This window comes from Mastomys coucha, unplaced genomic scaffold (assembly GCF_008632895.1).
Source record: "Mastomys coucha isolate ucsf_1 unplaced genomic scaffold, UCSF_Mcou_1 pScaffold8, whole genome shotgun sequence".
NCBI classification, from domain to species: Eukaryota; Metazoa; Chordata; class Mammalia; order Rodentia; family Muridae; genus Mastomys; species Mastomys coucha.
Genome location: NW_022196914.1, coordinates 21,489,118 through 21,505,227, shown reverse-complemented (window position 1 = coordinate 21,505,227; position 16,110 = coordinate 21,489,118). Strand labels below are relative to the sequence as shown.

Here is a 16,110-nt window from a genome sequence, read left to right as displayed (position 1 = left end):
TTTGGAGACAGGGTTTCTCTGTGTAGTCCTGGCTGTCCTAGAACTCACTCTGTCAACCAGGCCGGCCTGGAACTCAGAAATCCGTCTGCCTCTGCCTCCCATATGAGATTCTTTTGAAGTGCCCGAGGATAAGAGGACAACCATTTTCAACATTCTGACCTTTGTTAGTGTTTAATAATTAGATTCTATAAGACAAGGTCCCAAGCAAGGAAATGACCTTCCCAAGTATAAGACAAGCACTCAACTGGGGCAGGTCAAACACTACGAGGCCCTTCCTTCTGGAATACCACCGCCAAGATTTGATTCATGTCACTGTCCCTAAGCCGGAAAAAAGACTTCCACTCTAAGCTCAAAGGGTAGATAAAAATCAGAGTCGAGACAGGCTCCATGGAAAGTGAACTGTTACTGTGGAGTGAGTTTGCCAACTCCAAGTTCTATTTGATCTGTAGTCTCCAGCAAATTACAGTCCAGGACTTATTGCAGTTAGTTTCAAAAGTAAATGTCTGCTCCCTGTTTTTTGTTTTGTTTTGTTTTGTTTTGTTTTTATCTTTGGTTTAGTTGTATGAAACTGGTGACAATTTTTTTTTTTTTTTTTTTTTTTTACAGAATGTTTCTTAGAATTGAGAAACGATCAGTGACCAACATCATTCCTGATTTTGCTCTTTAAAGACGCGACTGATGACACTGGGGCTAAGCCCAAACTGACAGAATTACCAAGTCATTCCAAGTTGTGCCTAATACAAAGGCCAATTCATTAATTACTAATACAAGGGAAATTATTGTGATGTATGTGATAAAGAAGGATAACCTGGGTTGTGAAAAAAAAAAACTTGGTGACTCTCCTGCATAGTACAGGTATCAATTACTAATCAACATGGAGGACTGTTTGGCTGGAGGCCATATTCATGCCTAGAGTCTTTCTTTAAAGAGTATACTTATTTGTTTCTCTCTATAGACAATTCATTCTATGAATGAAATAACCAGCAGCTTTTAAAAGAATACAACCATACCAAAATGAACACACCCTACCAGGCATAAAAACAACTGCATTCTCAATGGGGTATCTCTGCTCTGCTAAACTCAAGCAGATTTTGAAAAAAAAAAAAATAAGATATGGTATAAATGGTGCAGGTGTTAATGGTAAATTAGCATAATGCAGTACCCGTTGGCAGCATGAAGGGAAAGGGGGTACAGTATAAATTTGGGGGTGTGGAAGACACAATCAAGAAAGTGCATGATGAAAGGTGACATTGCTTAAATGCTGCCACAGTCTGGAAGAAGCTAATCCATAAGAAGATGTCCCACAGTAACAACACTGTACACATAAAATTTTCCTGCCTGAGGTGGAAGGTATTTCTATAGGAACATATCTCCTCCACTTCCTTATACACACAAAGAATAACAAGTAGGAATTTGCCCGTGAATGGGAAGGGTTAGTCCTTCAGTGTGAGTTGTAATGCAGAAGTTAGCACATATATATATGAAAGGCTGCCTGCAAACAGCTACTTAAGGAGGCCCTCTACTGGCTCATTTTCATGCACACTATTAATTTGCTGCAGAAACCTCCCTTTTAAAAATGTGTATTCATAAATGAAAGGGAATACAGTATAACAAAAGGGGATGGGGACAGTCTAGGCTGAACCATACCAGTGGCAGGGACTCCTGCTCATCACCAGTCCTCCTTCATTCTTACCTGTGGGTGACAGATATTTATCTTTGCCACCAGAGTAATCGGCTGGCTCAAGTTTCTGCCAGCGGTCCGCAGAGGAATTTAATGACCGCCACCTGCAAGTTATGTGTGTGTGTAAAATGTCAAGCAGAATATTGAAGATCATCTGCTAGCCAAAGGCACTTTCAGAAAATCACTGTCAAGATACTGGATGCGCAAAAGGATGTTGTGTATGTGCCCACCCATCACAGCTCTCTGATTTGGCCGATCTACCTATTCCACTTCTCCGTGGGGGCACTGTTTACTGGACATGCCTGGTAGTAAAATGACCTTAGATACCTTCTGTTTGGTACACAGGCACATACCGATGCACAAATGCACAGCTAATAAGTAATAATCCTTCTATTTTGCTTGTATGCTATATATTGTTTACATGAATGAGATTAGAAAAAAGTAATAATACAGAGAAATGGCTTTCTGATTAGCCCCAATCATTTACTTTTCCTGGGTGAGAAGCATCAAGAACCACAAAAATAGAACTACTATGGAACATCCCTTTACTGAGCCTGGCCATCCCAAGCATTGTCTCCCCACAGGCATGTAGATCAGTTTTATAGGGTGTTAAACATTTTTGTCCTGAGTTTCTTGAGAACCCAGGTGAAAGCTACAAAGGTAATGAGTCTTTGGGAATACAAACATAGCCAAATAAAACTAATGGGGCTTGCTAGGCAAAAAAAAACCTCTTCTTAAATGAACCAAAAATAATTTAAATAAGCAATATACAAAAGAAACAGGGAGAGATCTTTATCATTCCTTTGTTAGGTATTCTATGCTTTGAGTTACTAATATGCAGTGCTAACAACACTGCTTAGAACATTCCTGTGATTCAGATGGGCAGGGGCATCTGGGACAGCAGCTACCAGTGACCCTTCACGTGCTGTAACAATGCCAGTTCTAAGGCCCTGTGGTTTCCAGACAACAAAATCCTAGCATCCTGGAAAAACGCCAAGACTACTTGACTTTCTGGTGTTATACAGATATTAAAATGTTACAGTAGGTTCTATCAATGCCTGTGGTCCCATCATGGAGAGGAGTTAAAACCATAAATTATTTCATCTTTCATTCATGAAGGTCTCCGATGTCTCAGCTAATTTTCAGGCCCTTAGGTAACTAGGGTCTGGCTGGAACAGCTTCCCTGATGCCCTGATACCCTCATGCCCTGATGCCCTGCCTTCCATAGATCCAGCAGGCTCAGCCTGAGAACCACCTGCATACTGCCATCTTCCCCAGCACTTTTTCCTCATTTTTCAGTAAAATGCAGATCAAAAACCTCTCCATGTGATTATGGCAAAGATCATGGACTTTTTGTAAACATGATGCTGGAGATCCCAGAAACTGGAGTTAGAGTATAAAGAGAAAATATAGCAAAGCATTGGTTACAACTAATGTTAGGCCTTAACCATCTTGAGCAATTAAATCAGTCTCAGAGTTTCACTATAGGGTTTTAAAGACTGTCATCTCCTAGGCCATGGTATTACCAACAACAGTCACTCGTAAGCTTTTTTTCCCCCAGTATTATGCTGCAACTCTTATTCAAAATGGTCTAGGTTATATATCTTCTAAATTATGTTAATCAGAATATGGTATGGACTTAGAGACTCATGTTTTAACTTGGGGGCTGATTTACAACTAAGGAACAAAGCAGTACAACGCTGAAGGTATCCAATTCAATCCATCAAGTGGGGCACTTATGTGTATGTCCTACACTAATGTAGAGCTAGGAACAAAGACTTATTGTCTTACATAAATACATATTTATGGAATAATTTCTTAATTCTATTTTTAATTTCTAACTTCACTTTTTTAACAGATGCATAAAAACTTAATGACATAATACTGAGATTTTTAAAATATGTATCTCTCTACCCATTGTGACTATTTTTGTCTATACTTTTTGTTTGTTTGTTTTTTGTTTGTTTGTTTTTTTTTTGAGACAGGGTTTCTCTGTGTAGCCCTGGCTGTCCTGGAACTCACTCTGTAGACCAGGCTGGCCTCGAACTCAGAAATCTGCCTGCCTCTGACTCCCAAGTGCTGGGATTAAAGGTGTATGCCACCACCGCCCGGCTTGTCTACACTTTTTTAATGATGTTGTTTAATGATGATTAATTCTCTGAGAGTTTCATACAATGTATTTTGATAATACACATACACACACACACACACACACACACACACTCCTACCAAGTCTTCCACCTCCCTCCACATCCAACTTTATTGCAACTTACTCTTGTCAACTCTCTCAAATGCCTTCACCTTAATTCTCATAGAAATATCCAACTATGCATGGTAAGATGTCTTTGCCTGCTATATCAAATGTCGGAGGAATAGAGGCTTAAGCAAGAGAGCAGGTCTTCTCTATGTGACAGTTGAGCCTAAAGGTCTAGGGTTGATATGGGCAAGTCTATGCTGTTAGAATTCTGGACTCTTTCTGTATCTTTGCTCAGTTATCCTCAAACGACACTTCCTCCAAATGGTCCAAGACTTTACGTTAGCTATTCAGTTAACTCATTCACATCATCACCATAAAGAAAGGGTAGCAAGTAAACATTTCCCCTTTCTCTCTAACGTCATGTACCTATTATACATTGCATGCACAGCTTTCATTCACCCTCTTACCGTTAGAACATGGTCATATAACTGTAAGACAGTCTAGGAAAGAGCTCAGCTGTTAGTGAGCATGTTCCAGCTGAAAGTAGGATTCTACTGCCAAAGGCAGAAAAAGAAGTTAGTTACTTGGGAAGAACCAGCAGAATATTCCACAACCACACTCTTTTGAATCTCTTATTTCATCAGTTTTCATAACTTATAATTAAGCCTCACAGTTAGCGGCATAGGAAAAATGGACACAAAGAGGTGTGCGGATAAATACAGTTAATGTAGAAGTTGTGCACCTCTAGTGGTAGAAACAGTTATATATTAGAGCAACGAAAGGCAAACATTTTCTGAAAAGGGCCGGACAGTAAACACCCACATCTTTGCTGTTCTATTTAAATGAAGGAGCATAACAGTGATCCAATAAAACTTGACTTACAAAAACAGGCAACATGATAGATTTGTCCCACAAACCACAGTGGTCTACTAGGGCAGGATGTCACAGGCTTCAGAAACATGGCTTGAATGGAGTGACAGACAATGATGAACCCAAGCAAACCAGGAACCAGGAAGATACCTGCTACTAGGGCAGCCCTCCTATTTATTGAAACTAAAAACTACATTAGCACTCTGTTTCTATTACTTCTTGTCCCCACAACATCTAACTGGTTGAGGAAAATACCCCATTCTTCCAGAAGACAAGGAGACACAGTCAAGAAAGCAGCACTCAGAGCAGATCCCTTCCCTTGCAGCCTTCTCTCTTCCAGGTAAAAGAATGTTTACCAGAAGTTAGCTCTGACTCACTACATTGGGGATATGGAACATGAAGAGGCCACCTCCTACAAGCAAGCAGGAGCCCCAGTGGAGTGATAGGGACACCAACCAACCGACAAAACTTTGAACCCAGAATTTATCCTGTCTGCAAGAAGCAGAGACTAAGGGAAAGACCAACTAACAACTGACCCAACTTGAGAGCCATCCCATGGCCAAGCACCAATCCCCAACACTATTAATGATACTCTGTTATGCTTGCAGACAGGGGTCTAGCATGGCTGTCCTCTGAGAGGCTCCACCCAGCAGCTGACTCAGCTAGATACAGAGACTCACAACCAAACAGTGGATGGAGTTTGGGAATTCTTACACAAGAGTAGGAGGAAGGATTGTGGGCCACAAAGGGGAAAGAAACTCCATAGGAAGACTAACAGAGTCAACTAATGTGGACCCTTGGGGCTCTCAGAGACTCAACCACCACCAAAGAATATATATGGGCTAGACCTAGGCTTCCCTGAATGTATGTAGCAGACGTGCAGCTTGGTTTTTATGTGGGTCCTGAAAACTTGAGCGGGAGCTATCCTCAAAGCTGTTGTCCGTCCGTGGGATTTGTTCTTCTAGCTGGGCTGCCTTGTCTGACCTCAGTGGGAGAGGATGTGCCTAGCCTTGAAGATTTGATATGCCAGAGTGGGGAGATACCCAGGAGGATCCCCACCTGCTCAGAGGAGAAAGGAAGGGAGGATGGGAGGAATGATTGTGGGAGAGAGTGACCAGGAGGGGGGCAGTGAGCAGGTTGTAAAGTGAATAAGAAAAAAATAAATAAATAAAAATTAAGTAAGTAAGTAAATAAATAAATAAATAAATAAGCAAACTATCCTTCAGTGCACAGTAAGTAAAACACATGCACATGAACTCCTGTTGTATGACCAGCAAAGCAGCCCTGTCAAGCTTGCCATGTAACATACCACAACAGCAAAGCTTAAAATAGTCCTGTGCTGGAGGTTTATCCAACCTTTAGCAAGGAGGCACCTAACCTTCAGCTTTGCCTGCATAGCAACTGCCAAGGTCTAAAATGCTGGAACCTCCGTAACTAATGGGGGGGGGGTTTAAATGTGAGGGTGCCATCACAGTCACTGAATAGCTGCAGGGTCTTCCAAAGTTGACAGAGGCTGAGGAAGGCATTGATTAATCGTCATCACTCTTGATCTTGCTCTGAGGCAAACATGTATCATTGCTTCCCACACACAGCTGACTAATGTTAATGTTTCACAGCACTCTCTCCAGAAAGTTCCCGACAAGGCTTCACAATCCTTATCAGAGCCCCAGGCACCTCTTCCAGTTTATGAAGAGTTGGCACAGGGAAAAGAAGCTATGGGCTGTCAAACCCCAAGCCCGGGGAACTCAGGACACAACAGCTCCCTATCCTGTCTTTACCCTCTCTGGTGACAAAGGAAGTACCAGTTCTTTCCCTTCCTTGTCAGTGCCAGTGTTTGTGGTGTCTGAGACAAGCTGGAAAGCAAGTCCATTAATTCCAGGTTTGTGATTTCTCTGAATATGTGTTCATTTTATAATGAAATACACATCTCGGAGCCTTTCTTAGCACAAACAGGTAGGTTCCCGAAGGCGAGTTTCCCCAGTATCTCAGAATGAAAGGCATAGGGCTGTGTAGAATCTGTCCTGTTTACCTAGCTATGGAGGGAAATGCAGTAGCCACTGGTGAGTGGTCCAGCTACCCCAGAACTACTGAATATATGCTGTACAATCTGATTCTTGTGTAGCCTTCTCAACACAGGAGGAACCTGCCTTTTCTAAGAACGTAAGTACATTTTTAATCCTCTTTCCTTACCTAAGGGTGGAGTTTGTATGTTTTATGACATGATTTTAAGAGGTGCCACAGGAAAATGGGTTTGTTTTCAAACAGAAACACTTAAAAGTTCAACTAGCTCAGAGGGAAATGTTACATTTTGAGTCAGGAATTTTTTCATGTTGTTGCCTCTGTTCTGTTTACACAGCTAGCAAGGGGCATCATCATCACCATCACCATCACCATCATAGTAATTACTATGTGATGCTCATTAACATCATTGTGTGGGGGTGTGCGCCCAGCTCTGGGAGCACCAGTCTCCGCCCCTGCAACACTTTCACGCTGAGGATGAGCATGCAGAAAACCTTCACGACATGCTGTTGCCAGGTAGAAGGAACATTCTGGGCTTTGCTTCTTTCCATCACCTCTTTCCATATTAGGCACAACTGCAGCTCTCCCTCCCTGGGCAAAGAATCTGCTACAGTCCAGTTATGCCTCTCTGAGACACTACTACAGGCCACGATGCCAAATCTTTAATAGCCCTGGCTGGTGTTTACCCAGTGAGCGAAGATTACACATAGAGCATGCCAACTCTGCACAAATAAGGCTAAAGGAGAAAAGAGGCTTGATCTGGATGATTCTCAGAGCCTCCTTTTAAGGTTAACTCATCTGTATCCCTAAGGAGAGGGCGAATTGATCTGCGAGACGCAAAGCCATAGAGCTGTCTTCCTAGTCGTCATGTTCCCTATGAGTCTCCAGAGACAGCTGGGACATTCCTGCCTTCTGGTTTCCCAATTTCAGCATCAGAACACTTTGTGACCTAGATGTACTACGAGGATTGCTACATCCAGGGTTTGCCCCTTGCCTTTCTCAGTCTGGGATTCTGAGGCAGCAGGTGTCTGGGAAGGGAGGTCACTGGAGTCAGGAGTGGAGCACAGAAAGATTAGAGAGAGGACCGAGGAATGAGTCTGAGGCTGTGAGAGTGAACTGGAAAAGTGTAAGGCCTTGCTCAGACTCCTCCTACCACACAAGCCCCTGGATGAGGTCATTCCCATCCAGACCGAAGGGCCTGAAGACAACATTCCCTCATGGAGTCATTTTTATTTTTCCTCTTCCATTTTCTGGTGGTATCACAAATAATTGCTGGAAAAAAACAAAAAGCACCATTCACAGTGTTTAAAGATCAGGAATTCTTCCTCTGAATCCTCTCCCCGACTGGCTCTTGTTATATAGAGAGAATTTAGGCCACAGCAGGGCCACCCAAACACAGACAAACTAAAACATCTGGATTTCAGTTGAAAGAGAAGTTTAGTGGCTGAAGAAAACACCAATTTTTAAAGCAACCTCTCTGCCCTGGATGTTGGCCCTCTACTTTTTCAAACAAAAAACCAAAAAATTTGAATCCCAGACTCTTAACTGGTCTTTACAACAGAAAGAAGCCCTTTTGTCCTTCAGTCTTAAGTTCAAATACCGGTGACTAAACATTTAATGTTCTCTGTCTGCATGTGTGTTAAATTTGTACCCAACCCCTATTAGATTCATAGACACAAAAAATTCGTATTTGTGTAGCACACAAACTATCTTTCTGTCGCCCAGCACATGCGTACCAAAGCAGGGTAAGCTGCCTGGAGTCTGAGCGATACCCAGGCTCTTGCAGCTAGTGCCTGGGATATAACCATGAACCCACAGATGGAGGATGATCCCTGAGAGACTGAGGCTGAAGGACTATAAGGGAAGGACAATGGTAATGCCGTAAAGAAGAACAGAGGTGCATTCCAGCAGCTTCCTTACTGTTAAAAGTGACATGTGGTGTTCTAGAAAGAACTTTATGGCTCAGCGGTTAAGAGCACTGACTGTTCTTCTGAAGGTCCTGAGTTCAAATCCCAGCAATCACATGGTGGTTCATAACCACCCATCATGAGATCTGACGCTCTCTTCTGGTGTGTCTGAAGACAGCTACAGTGTATTTACATATGATAATAAATAAATAAATCTTTAAGAAAAAGAAAGAAAGAAAACCTTTAAACCTTTTTTTTTTTTTTTTTTTTTTTTTTTTTTTGAGACAGGGTTTCTCTGTGTAGCCCTGGCTGTCCTGGAACTCACTCTGTGGACCAGGCTGGCCTCGAACTCAGAAATCCGCCTGCTACTGCCTCCTAAGTGCTGGGATTAAAGGTGTGTGCCACCACCGCCCAGCACCTTTAAACTTCTTGATCTAGAAATAGGAATGAGAAAATCCACAGTGCCAATAAGACAAAACCACACGAACGTATAAGAGAAAAAAAAGTGAATGTTCTGACTCTGAACCTCTGTGGGTACTCATGGCCTCATAAAATAGTTTAGATGCAGTTAGAAAGTACTTATAGACATCTTGGCTTTCCCCTGAGGATCCACAAGTACCATTAGGTCTTCAGGCCCACAAGATCCATGTCCAAGAACACAATGAATTCGGACTGATCATATTCAGGGGGAAAGGATATGCTTGACCTGACTTTGTACAGAACAGATTCTGGCTCATGGTGATGAAGGTGAGAGGCCTTGGAGGTCTTCCTTTGTAGATACTGAGAGATAGCTATACTTTTCACTCAAGGAAGCCTGTGATAACACTGACACAAACATGACTTCAATATGTTCAAGACAGAAAGGGTCAACAAGGCGAGCTAACCACATACCCTGCTATCCCATCTGAAACAGGGAGGACAAATAAACCATCCAGAATAGCCCCTCCAGGAACCCCATCCAAAGCTGTTTGGGAAGTATGGAGGTCAGGTGACTCTGTACCCCTCCCACACAACTGAGCCACCATTTAGGGAGGTGTCAATTCTCCTGTTCTGTCTGTCACTGGGATGTGCACAAGGATTAGGTCACAGTGATTGAGTTTGAACTCAGACATGACCTATTTAGTGTTGCTTAAGGATGTATATCACTAACATTATTATTTACTACTTCTGAGAACTTAACAATGGGCCCTTCATACCACTGGGACAGGCATCAAGATCAACAATAAGTAGAACCTCCTGAAACTGAAAACCTTCTGTAAGGCAAAGGAAGTGCCATCTGGATAGAGCAGCCACCTACAGGATGGGAGGAAACCTTTGACCAGCTTCATATCCACTAGAGGACTAATATACAAAATATACAAAGAACTCAAGAAACTAGGTATTGAAAGTCCTAATAATCCCACTTCAAATGGGGTACAGATCTAAGCATAGCACTCCCAACAGAGGAAACTGAAATGGCTGAGAAACACTTTGAGACCTTAGTAAAGGGTGGAATGTTTGTTCCCCTCGTTCCAACTGGGGCTCTTGAGCCACTCAACTAATGTGACGTGATGTGCTGAGAATGACATTGCTTGAGTTTCTAGGCTCAGTTCTTAAGGAAATGGCAGTTCCTACTTCCAACCTTTCAATCTCAGTCCGAATTAAAAAAAAAAAAAAAAAAAAAAAAAAAAAAAAAAAGCGCCTGTCCCAGCCCCTCCTTCATTAATGGCACAATTCATTTCAATAATATTTAGTAGATGAGGGCAAATCCAGTGGATGGGATATTCTGGCAGGCTTTTAAAAACATCTTCAAATTGTTTGGATGTCATTAGAAAGCACTTATAAGTGAAAACTGATACAGAAATGTACATGTATGTGTACATGTATATGTATGTATGCATACCATATACTTATCATTACCAATCAAGAACATTAATCAAACTATAGTATAACTGCGCATTTTTAGGATACTGAGATTAGAGCTGATCTTTTCTGCCTTTTTCTTTCTTTTCTGCAATAACAGTGTTATCTCCTTAAATAGCTGAAGAATCCTTCAGTGGAATATCTTCAGTAGGAAGATATTTTTTAAAAAAAATCCTGAGCAGGGCAGTGGTGGCACATGCCTTTAATCCCAGCATGTGGGAGGCAGAGGCAGGAGGATTTCTGAGTTCAAGGCCAGCCTGGTCTACAGAGTGAGTTCCAGGACAGTCAGGGCTACACAAAGAAGCCCTGTCTTGAAAAAAAAAAAAAATCCTGTTAGTAAAGACTATCCCTCAAGATCCATGCCTGCAACACGTTCTGCATGATTCAGATAAACACATCAGAAAGAAGTGAGAACCTGAAATGTATTTTGATGCCAACTGGCCATAAAGTGTCAAAAAAAAAGCCTGCAGGGCCAAAAGGGGGCAAGCCCACTCAGTTGGGACTTTGCTCTGTCAGTCACCAGGGTTAGATCTGTGTACAGCCTGCCACACATACCCTGTGGCCCTTTGGTGTTGTAAACTAGAGGCTGTCGTCATATTTTAGTGAGGGCAGCAAAGAACTCATCACCCTGGATTTGCAGAACACAGATCAGCTTCACCAGGGACGGGAATGCCAGGAATCCATGGAGGCGCTGCAGGGTTTAGGAGGCAGGTTGTCAATTCAGTGGTGGTTAAGATAATACCCACAAAACAAACTCTCCTGCAGGAAGGACAGATTGTATTGTTCCGCATGTTCTTAATCAGGTTCAAATATTAGCCCAGCTGGGTCAAAGTAGGATTTCAAGAGTGATAAATATTTTCCATGGTTGTAGGGAAGAATGAAGAAAGATAAATGATTAATTCCTTCAACCAAACTCGATGAACATCTGTGATGGCTTCAGGATACATAAATAGAGAAGAAGATGTAGCCTTGTTAAACCTAAATGCTGACTCTGACCTTGGCCTACAATCATTTGTATACTGGAGCTAGGCTCACAAGGACCACTGTGATGATTGTCTAACTCACTTTTCACTGAACAGGTGAGAATGTGAGCATTTAAACCACAAGAATCAGCAAATGCCAAAGGATGGGGGCTCCCTCTCCCAGAGCATGACTGCTGAACATTTCCCAGGAGGACCACTGCTACCTAGGCCAGGAGTTCTTCACATGGTCCTCCAATTTATCTGCAGGGAGCTCAGAACCCCTTCTCTTTGTGTGAGTGTCCCATACTCCACCTGTCTGCACTGATTTCCACATGAAAGGTGGATCCAAGACACTCATGGATACAAGAGCTTAAATATGTTTGCTTGCAGGAATCTACTTCAACCAAAGGGCAAAGAGCACAAAGCTGGGTTTGAGGCACTTGGTCAACTTTCTATATTAGGTCTTATACTTTAAAGAAATGCATTCTTGTGCTCGCTGTGGCAGCACATATACTAAAATTGGAACGATACAGAGGAGATTAGCATGGCCCCTGCACAAGGATGACACGCAAATTCGTGAAGCATTCCATATTTAAAAAAAAAAAAGGAATGCATTCTCAGCGGATAAGCCTAATCAGAAACATAAAATTGTACCTCAAATCCTGCCAGCCTGAACTGTTATAACAATGGAAACTCAAGAGTATATTTAAATCAATTTCTTTTAACCTTCCATTCAATGCAATTGCTAATAGCATTCTCATACTAATTAGCCCATTGTGTGTTTAAAAGAGCCTTGGTTTTCCTAAATGCAACAACCTTTCTAAAACCCAGAAACAAATCCAGGGTATACAACCCTAATCTAAAAGCTGCCAAGTTGGGAGTGCTCCAAAATTTGTAACTTTCTGAGAGCTGACGTGATCCCACAAGTGAAAGCTCCCATCCCCGATTTCATGGTCACAGGGCAAGTCCACGGTCACAGGGCAAGTCACAGACACAATGCAAGAACACTAAAAACAGTCTAGGAAACTAAACTTTAGGATGTGTAAAATGTAAGTGGGTTTTGTGTTTAGACACGGGTCACATCCCCAAGATAACGCATTACAGACAAGCAAGTCTACCAAAATCTGGAGAAGGGAAAGAAGACCCTGAAACCCAAGACTTGTGGCTGTAAGCATTTCAGAGAAGTGACCAGCGCCACCACTCCAGAGAAGAGAACAACAGAAAGATCTGGAAACACAAACTGAATTCACAACTCTAGAGTCCTGGGCCTTTTCCAACAGACTTGTACTTGCACGGCAAGTAGAGTAACAGCCCTGGAGTCCAAATCGGTCACGTTTCCCGTGTGAGGACACCTGAGCTTCAGCACATAGGCTAAGCATGCTCTCAGGTTACCACTTTAAACTGTTTACTCAGTCCTGTGACCCGCTCGCTCTTGCTCTCAATGCTCGATTGTGTCACCCTGTGCATCTCTCTACTCAGGCAGCTTACTCCAGGACAACAGGGTCTGGGCCCACAAACCAGAACCCAGCATGGCAACGAAATGAGCATCAGAGCTCAACAAATTTCTACTGGGTGAACATCTAAACATGTGAACATAATTACGCAATTAAGTGCTTTCACGACAAGACACACTAAAAACACAGAGTGAGTTTCATGTTCAGACGGGGACCCGTCTCCTTCCATGGCATCTGGAATTGGGGATGACTGATTCACTCACACCCACTTTGCCCATCTAATCAGGGTACCTCACAGGGTCAGCTTGGCTGCTGCTCCAAAGCAGGAACTAAAGGAGGTCAGATAAGGAACCAGCAGGCCTCAGGCTACCGGAGAGGCCTTCCTATATACCCGGAGCTAGTCTACTTTCCTGGTTTTCCCCCTTCTTCGGCATCCAGCATGTCTTGCTTAGATATCTATCTACCGTCCCAGGCCTGCTTCAGTTTGGTTTGGTTTGTTTGTTTGTTTCCTTCTTTTTTGCTCTTCCCCCTCAGCTCTTGACCTTGAAATTGGCAGTGATTCTTCCGGTGTTCTTAGGAACAGTGTTTCCTACCTGCTAAAGAGGAGAGTTTCTTTCTGCATCAAGTGGATGGTACCTGGAGCCGCTGGACTGCATGTCACCTAGCAGAGGGTACCTGTGATGTGTAAGGCCCGCATCCCCAGTACGTGATAAGCATCCCTATCATGTGAGCATCACTGTTTTGTGAGTTTTGTTTTTATCAAAGACAAACTCCTATTTAGCTCCCTGACAGTCACAGAGCAATCCAGGGCATCAAATTCCAAAATGAGAGGAAGTAACATAATCAGCCTTGATGTGAGGTGCAATTAGGAACTGCTGCGACGAAGTTCAGAGAACACGCTTGTCAGCAGATTCGTGACTTATAATAGTTATTTCTTGTTTAGACATGGCACCAACGGACTTAGCCAGAGGCACGTAATCTCAAATTTAGCAAGAGGAAAATGTTCCCCCAATTATAATATTTATTTCTAGCCTAGTTCCAATCTTCCACCGTTTCCACATAGAGGAGAAACAAACAGGCTCAGAGGACAAAAGTGAAGCGTAAAACCACCAAGTGCTGGAGACTGAAAGTTACCTCATCAGAAAAAAAACAAGAGGCAGGAACATGTTACCTCAGAGGAGTGAGAGAGGTTCTCGGTGGCACATGACAGTCCTGGGAGATAACAGTAATTATCATGTACACATTTATGAGTTCAGGCACACGGGCTCCTTTTGATCTATTTGATTTTTTTATTAGTGAAACTTTCAGAGAAAAAGCTAAAGTTTGCTCAGTTCACCTCACACACAGTTCAAGATATTCCTTATCAACAACTAGTTACTATTTAATTTAATTTTGATAATGCTCCTCCATGTGACAGCAGCCCTCAATTCCTCTCTGCCAAGTCTCCCTGCTGGAACTGCAGAATGATCAGGTGCCTGGGCCCCTGGTGTGAAATGGTTTATCAGTGCTTTCCACTTGTTTAAGATGTCTGGTTATCCAAAACTCTACTGAGGGAGTGGGTGTTACAGAAAAGAGAAAGCCTGGCTTTCGGGAATGTTCAGATGTCTGGGAAAGGAAATGTGTGACACCCATGGATCAATCTATCGACCAGTGCAAACACTTAAATATCTCAAAAAATGTTCCCTAAGGTAGTTAATTAATCCATCAACTGTGCTAAGCACTCTTACAAAGGACATTGTTAGGTGCTTGGCTTAGTCTCATCTTATGTAAGAAGTTACTCGATATAACATTAATCTGTTTCCTTTCACTTAATAGAATTTGAGGAAGATAAATACTAGAGATCTACAGAGAAATTCAGCCTTTAAGGAAACTGTCATAATCAGCTACCCCACATTACCCCACATAAACCATGCCACAGGGGCCACAGGAGCCACGGGGCCACAGGAGCCACAGGGGCCACAGGGCCATGGTTTACAGAACTAGTCTGAGGGGTTCTTGTTCCTAGAGAGTACTGTTTCTTTGGCAATAAGATGAACCACGACCCCTTTCTTTGTTTCAAAATTTTCTTTCTACTTCTTCATATCCAAATTTTGGTTACCTCAATTGGAAATCTAATGGGCACATGTGACTCCTATAATGTCTGTCTGGGCTACAGCAGTGCATGAGCCAGTGTGTGCTAATTCCCTGCATCATCAGCCTCCTGGTACCTGCTTCTTAGCAGTAAGAGAGTGATGAAAACACTGGCAAGCATGTACCACATGGCAGGGAGCTCATCATGCTTTCAAAATACATAGCTTACCAAGTATTTAAATATCAAAATTAACAAACTGAAATAATATGCAACTCTCATGACTGTCTTGTCAAATCTTTAAAATGAAAACTTAACAAAATTCACGAGCTTAGATGTCACCATCATCTCAACTTAAAAAGAAAATCAAAAATTACAAGTAGATTCCAATTGTATGTGGGAAAATGTGGTTTAAAAGTTCCAGGACATTATTTCCTTATTCGAGGGAAAAAGGAACACTCCTTTGCATATATTTCTTAAGCTCAGACTGCTAATTTTCCCAAAGAACATTTCCTAGAATTATAATTTTCACTTAAACATATTTAAACTTGTCAGAATATTTTTAAGACGAGCAACAAATGAAACAGTTTCCAGAGAAATAAAATGTCATAATTACCTTCTGCCTGGTCCACAGCCGTCGCCTGCAGGCATTTCTGCCCTTTAAGAAGGAGAACTTGAGCCGCACCTGCTTGCCACAACTCAGACAGCCAGAGAATGCTGTCTTGTCCACAGAGAGACTCTACAAAGAGGGAAACCCCAGCAGGGAATTCTTTCCTTTCGGGAGAAAAGTGTTCGTTCCTCCTCTACTGAGAAAGTTGGTGTTTACAAACTTCCAGAGTGCCGGCCTCCTGCCTTGAATGAAGCTGAGGAGTGGACTATTATGACAGCCCCCTGCTAAAAATAAACAGGTCACCTCTCACTCCCAGCACCGTGACAGGCAGCTGGGCAGGAGTGCTGCCCAGTCGCCCAGCATTTTCCCTGAAGTCCTATGAGAAGGTGTCACCAGGGATGACCTCATCCAGTCGCCTGCCCTCTTTCTTTTTTTTTTTT

At 42.5% G+C, this 16,110-nt stretch overlaps 1 protein-coding gene, 1 long non-coding RNA gene and 1 other non-coding gene across 10 annotated transcripts in view; 2 read left to right on the top strand and 1 right to left on the bottom strand.

The window, feature by feature from the left end:
* Positions 1-2,071, top strand: part of LOC116083861 — a 5,370-nt gene extending 3,299 nt beyond the window's left edge. For both annotated transcript variants that reach the window (XR_004115932.1, XR_004115933.1), the window contains exons 2-3: positions 607-855; positions 1,727-2,071. This is a non-coding gene — a long non-coding RNA (uncharacterized LOC116083861). The remainder of the gene's footprint in view (positions 1-606; positions 856-1,726) is intronic.
* Retreg1 (reticulophagy regulator 1) overlaps positions 1-16,110 on the bottom strand; it is a 141,806-nt gene that overhangs the window by 19,023 nt on the left and 106,673 nt on the right. Inside the window, exons 1-2 of one of the 7 annotated variants that reach the window (XM_031360636.1) lie at positions 15,981-16,033; positions 11,642-11,647 (exon numbers count right to left, since the gene is read on the bottom strand). The exons of 5 other annotated variants lie outside the window; for them this stretch is intronic. In XM_031360636.1, the coding sequence (XP_031216496.1) occupies positions 11,642-11,647; positions 15,981-16,033 (59 nt within the window). Of the gene's footprint in view, positions 1-11,641; positions 11,648-15,676; positions 16,034-16,110 lie in introns of those variants that run through there. One more of the 7 variants, XM_031360635.1, reaches the window with a different exon arrangement.
* LOC116084059 lies at positions 12,028-12,134 on the top strand. Its single transcript, XR_004116021.1, has one exon. It is a non-coding gene; the product is annotated as a U6 spliceosomal RNA (small nuclear RNA).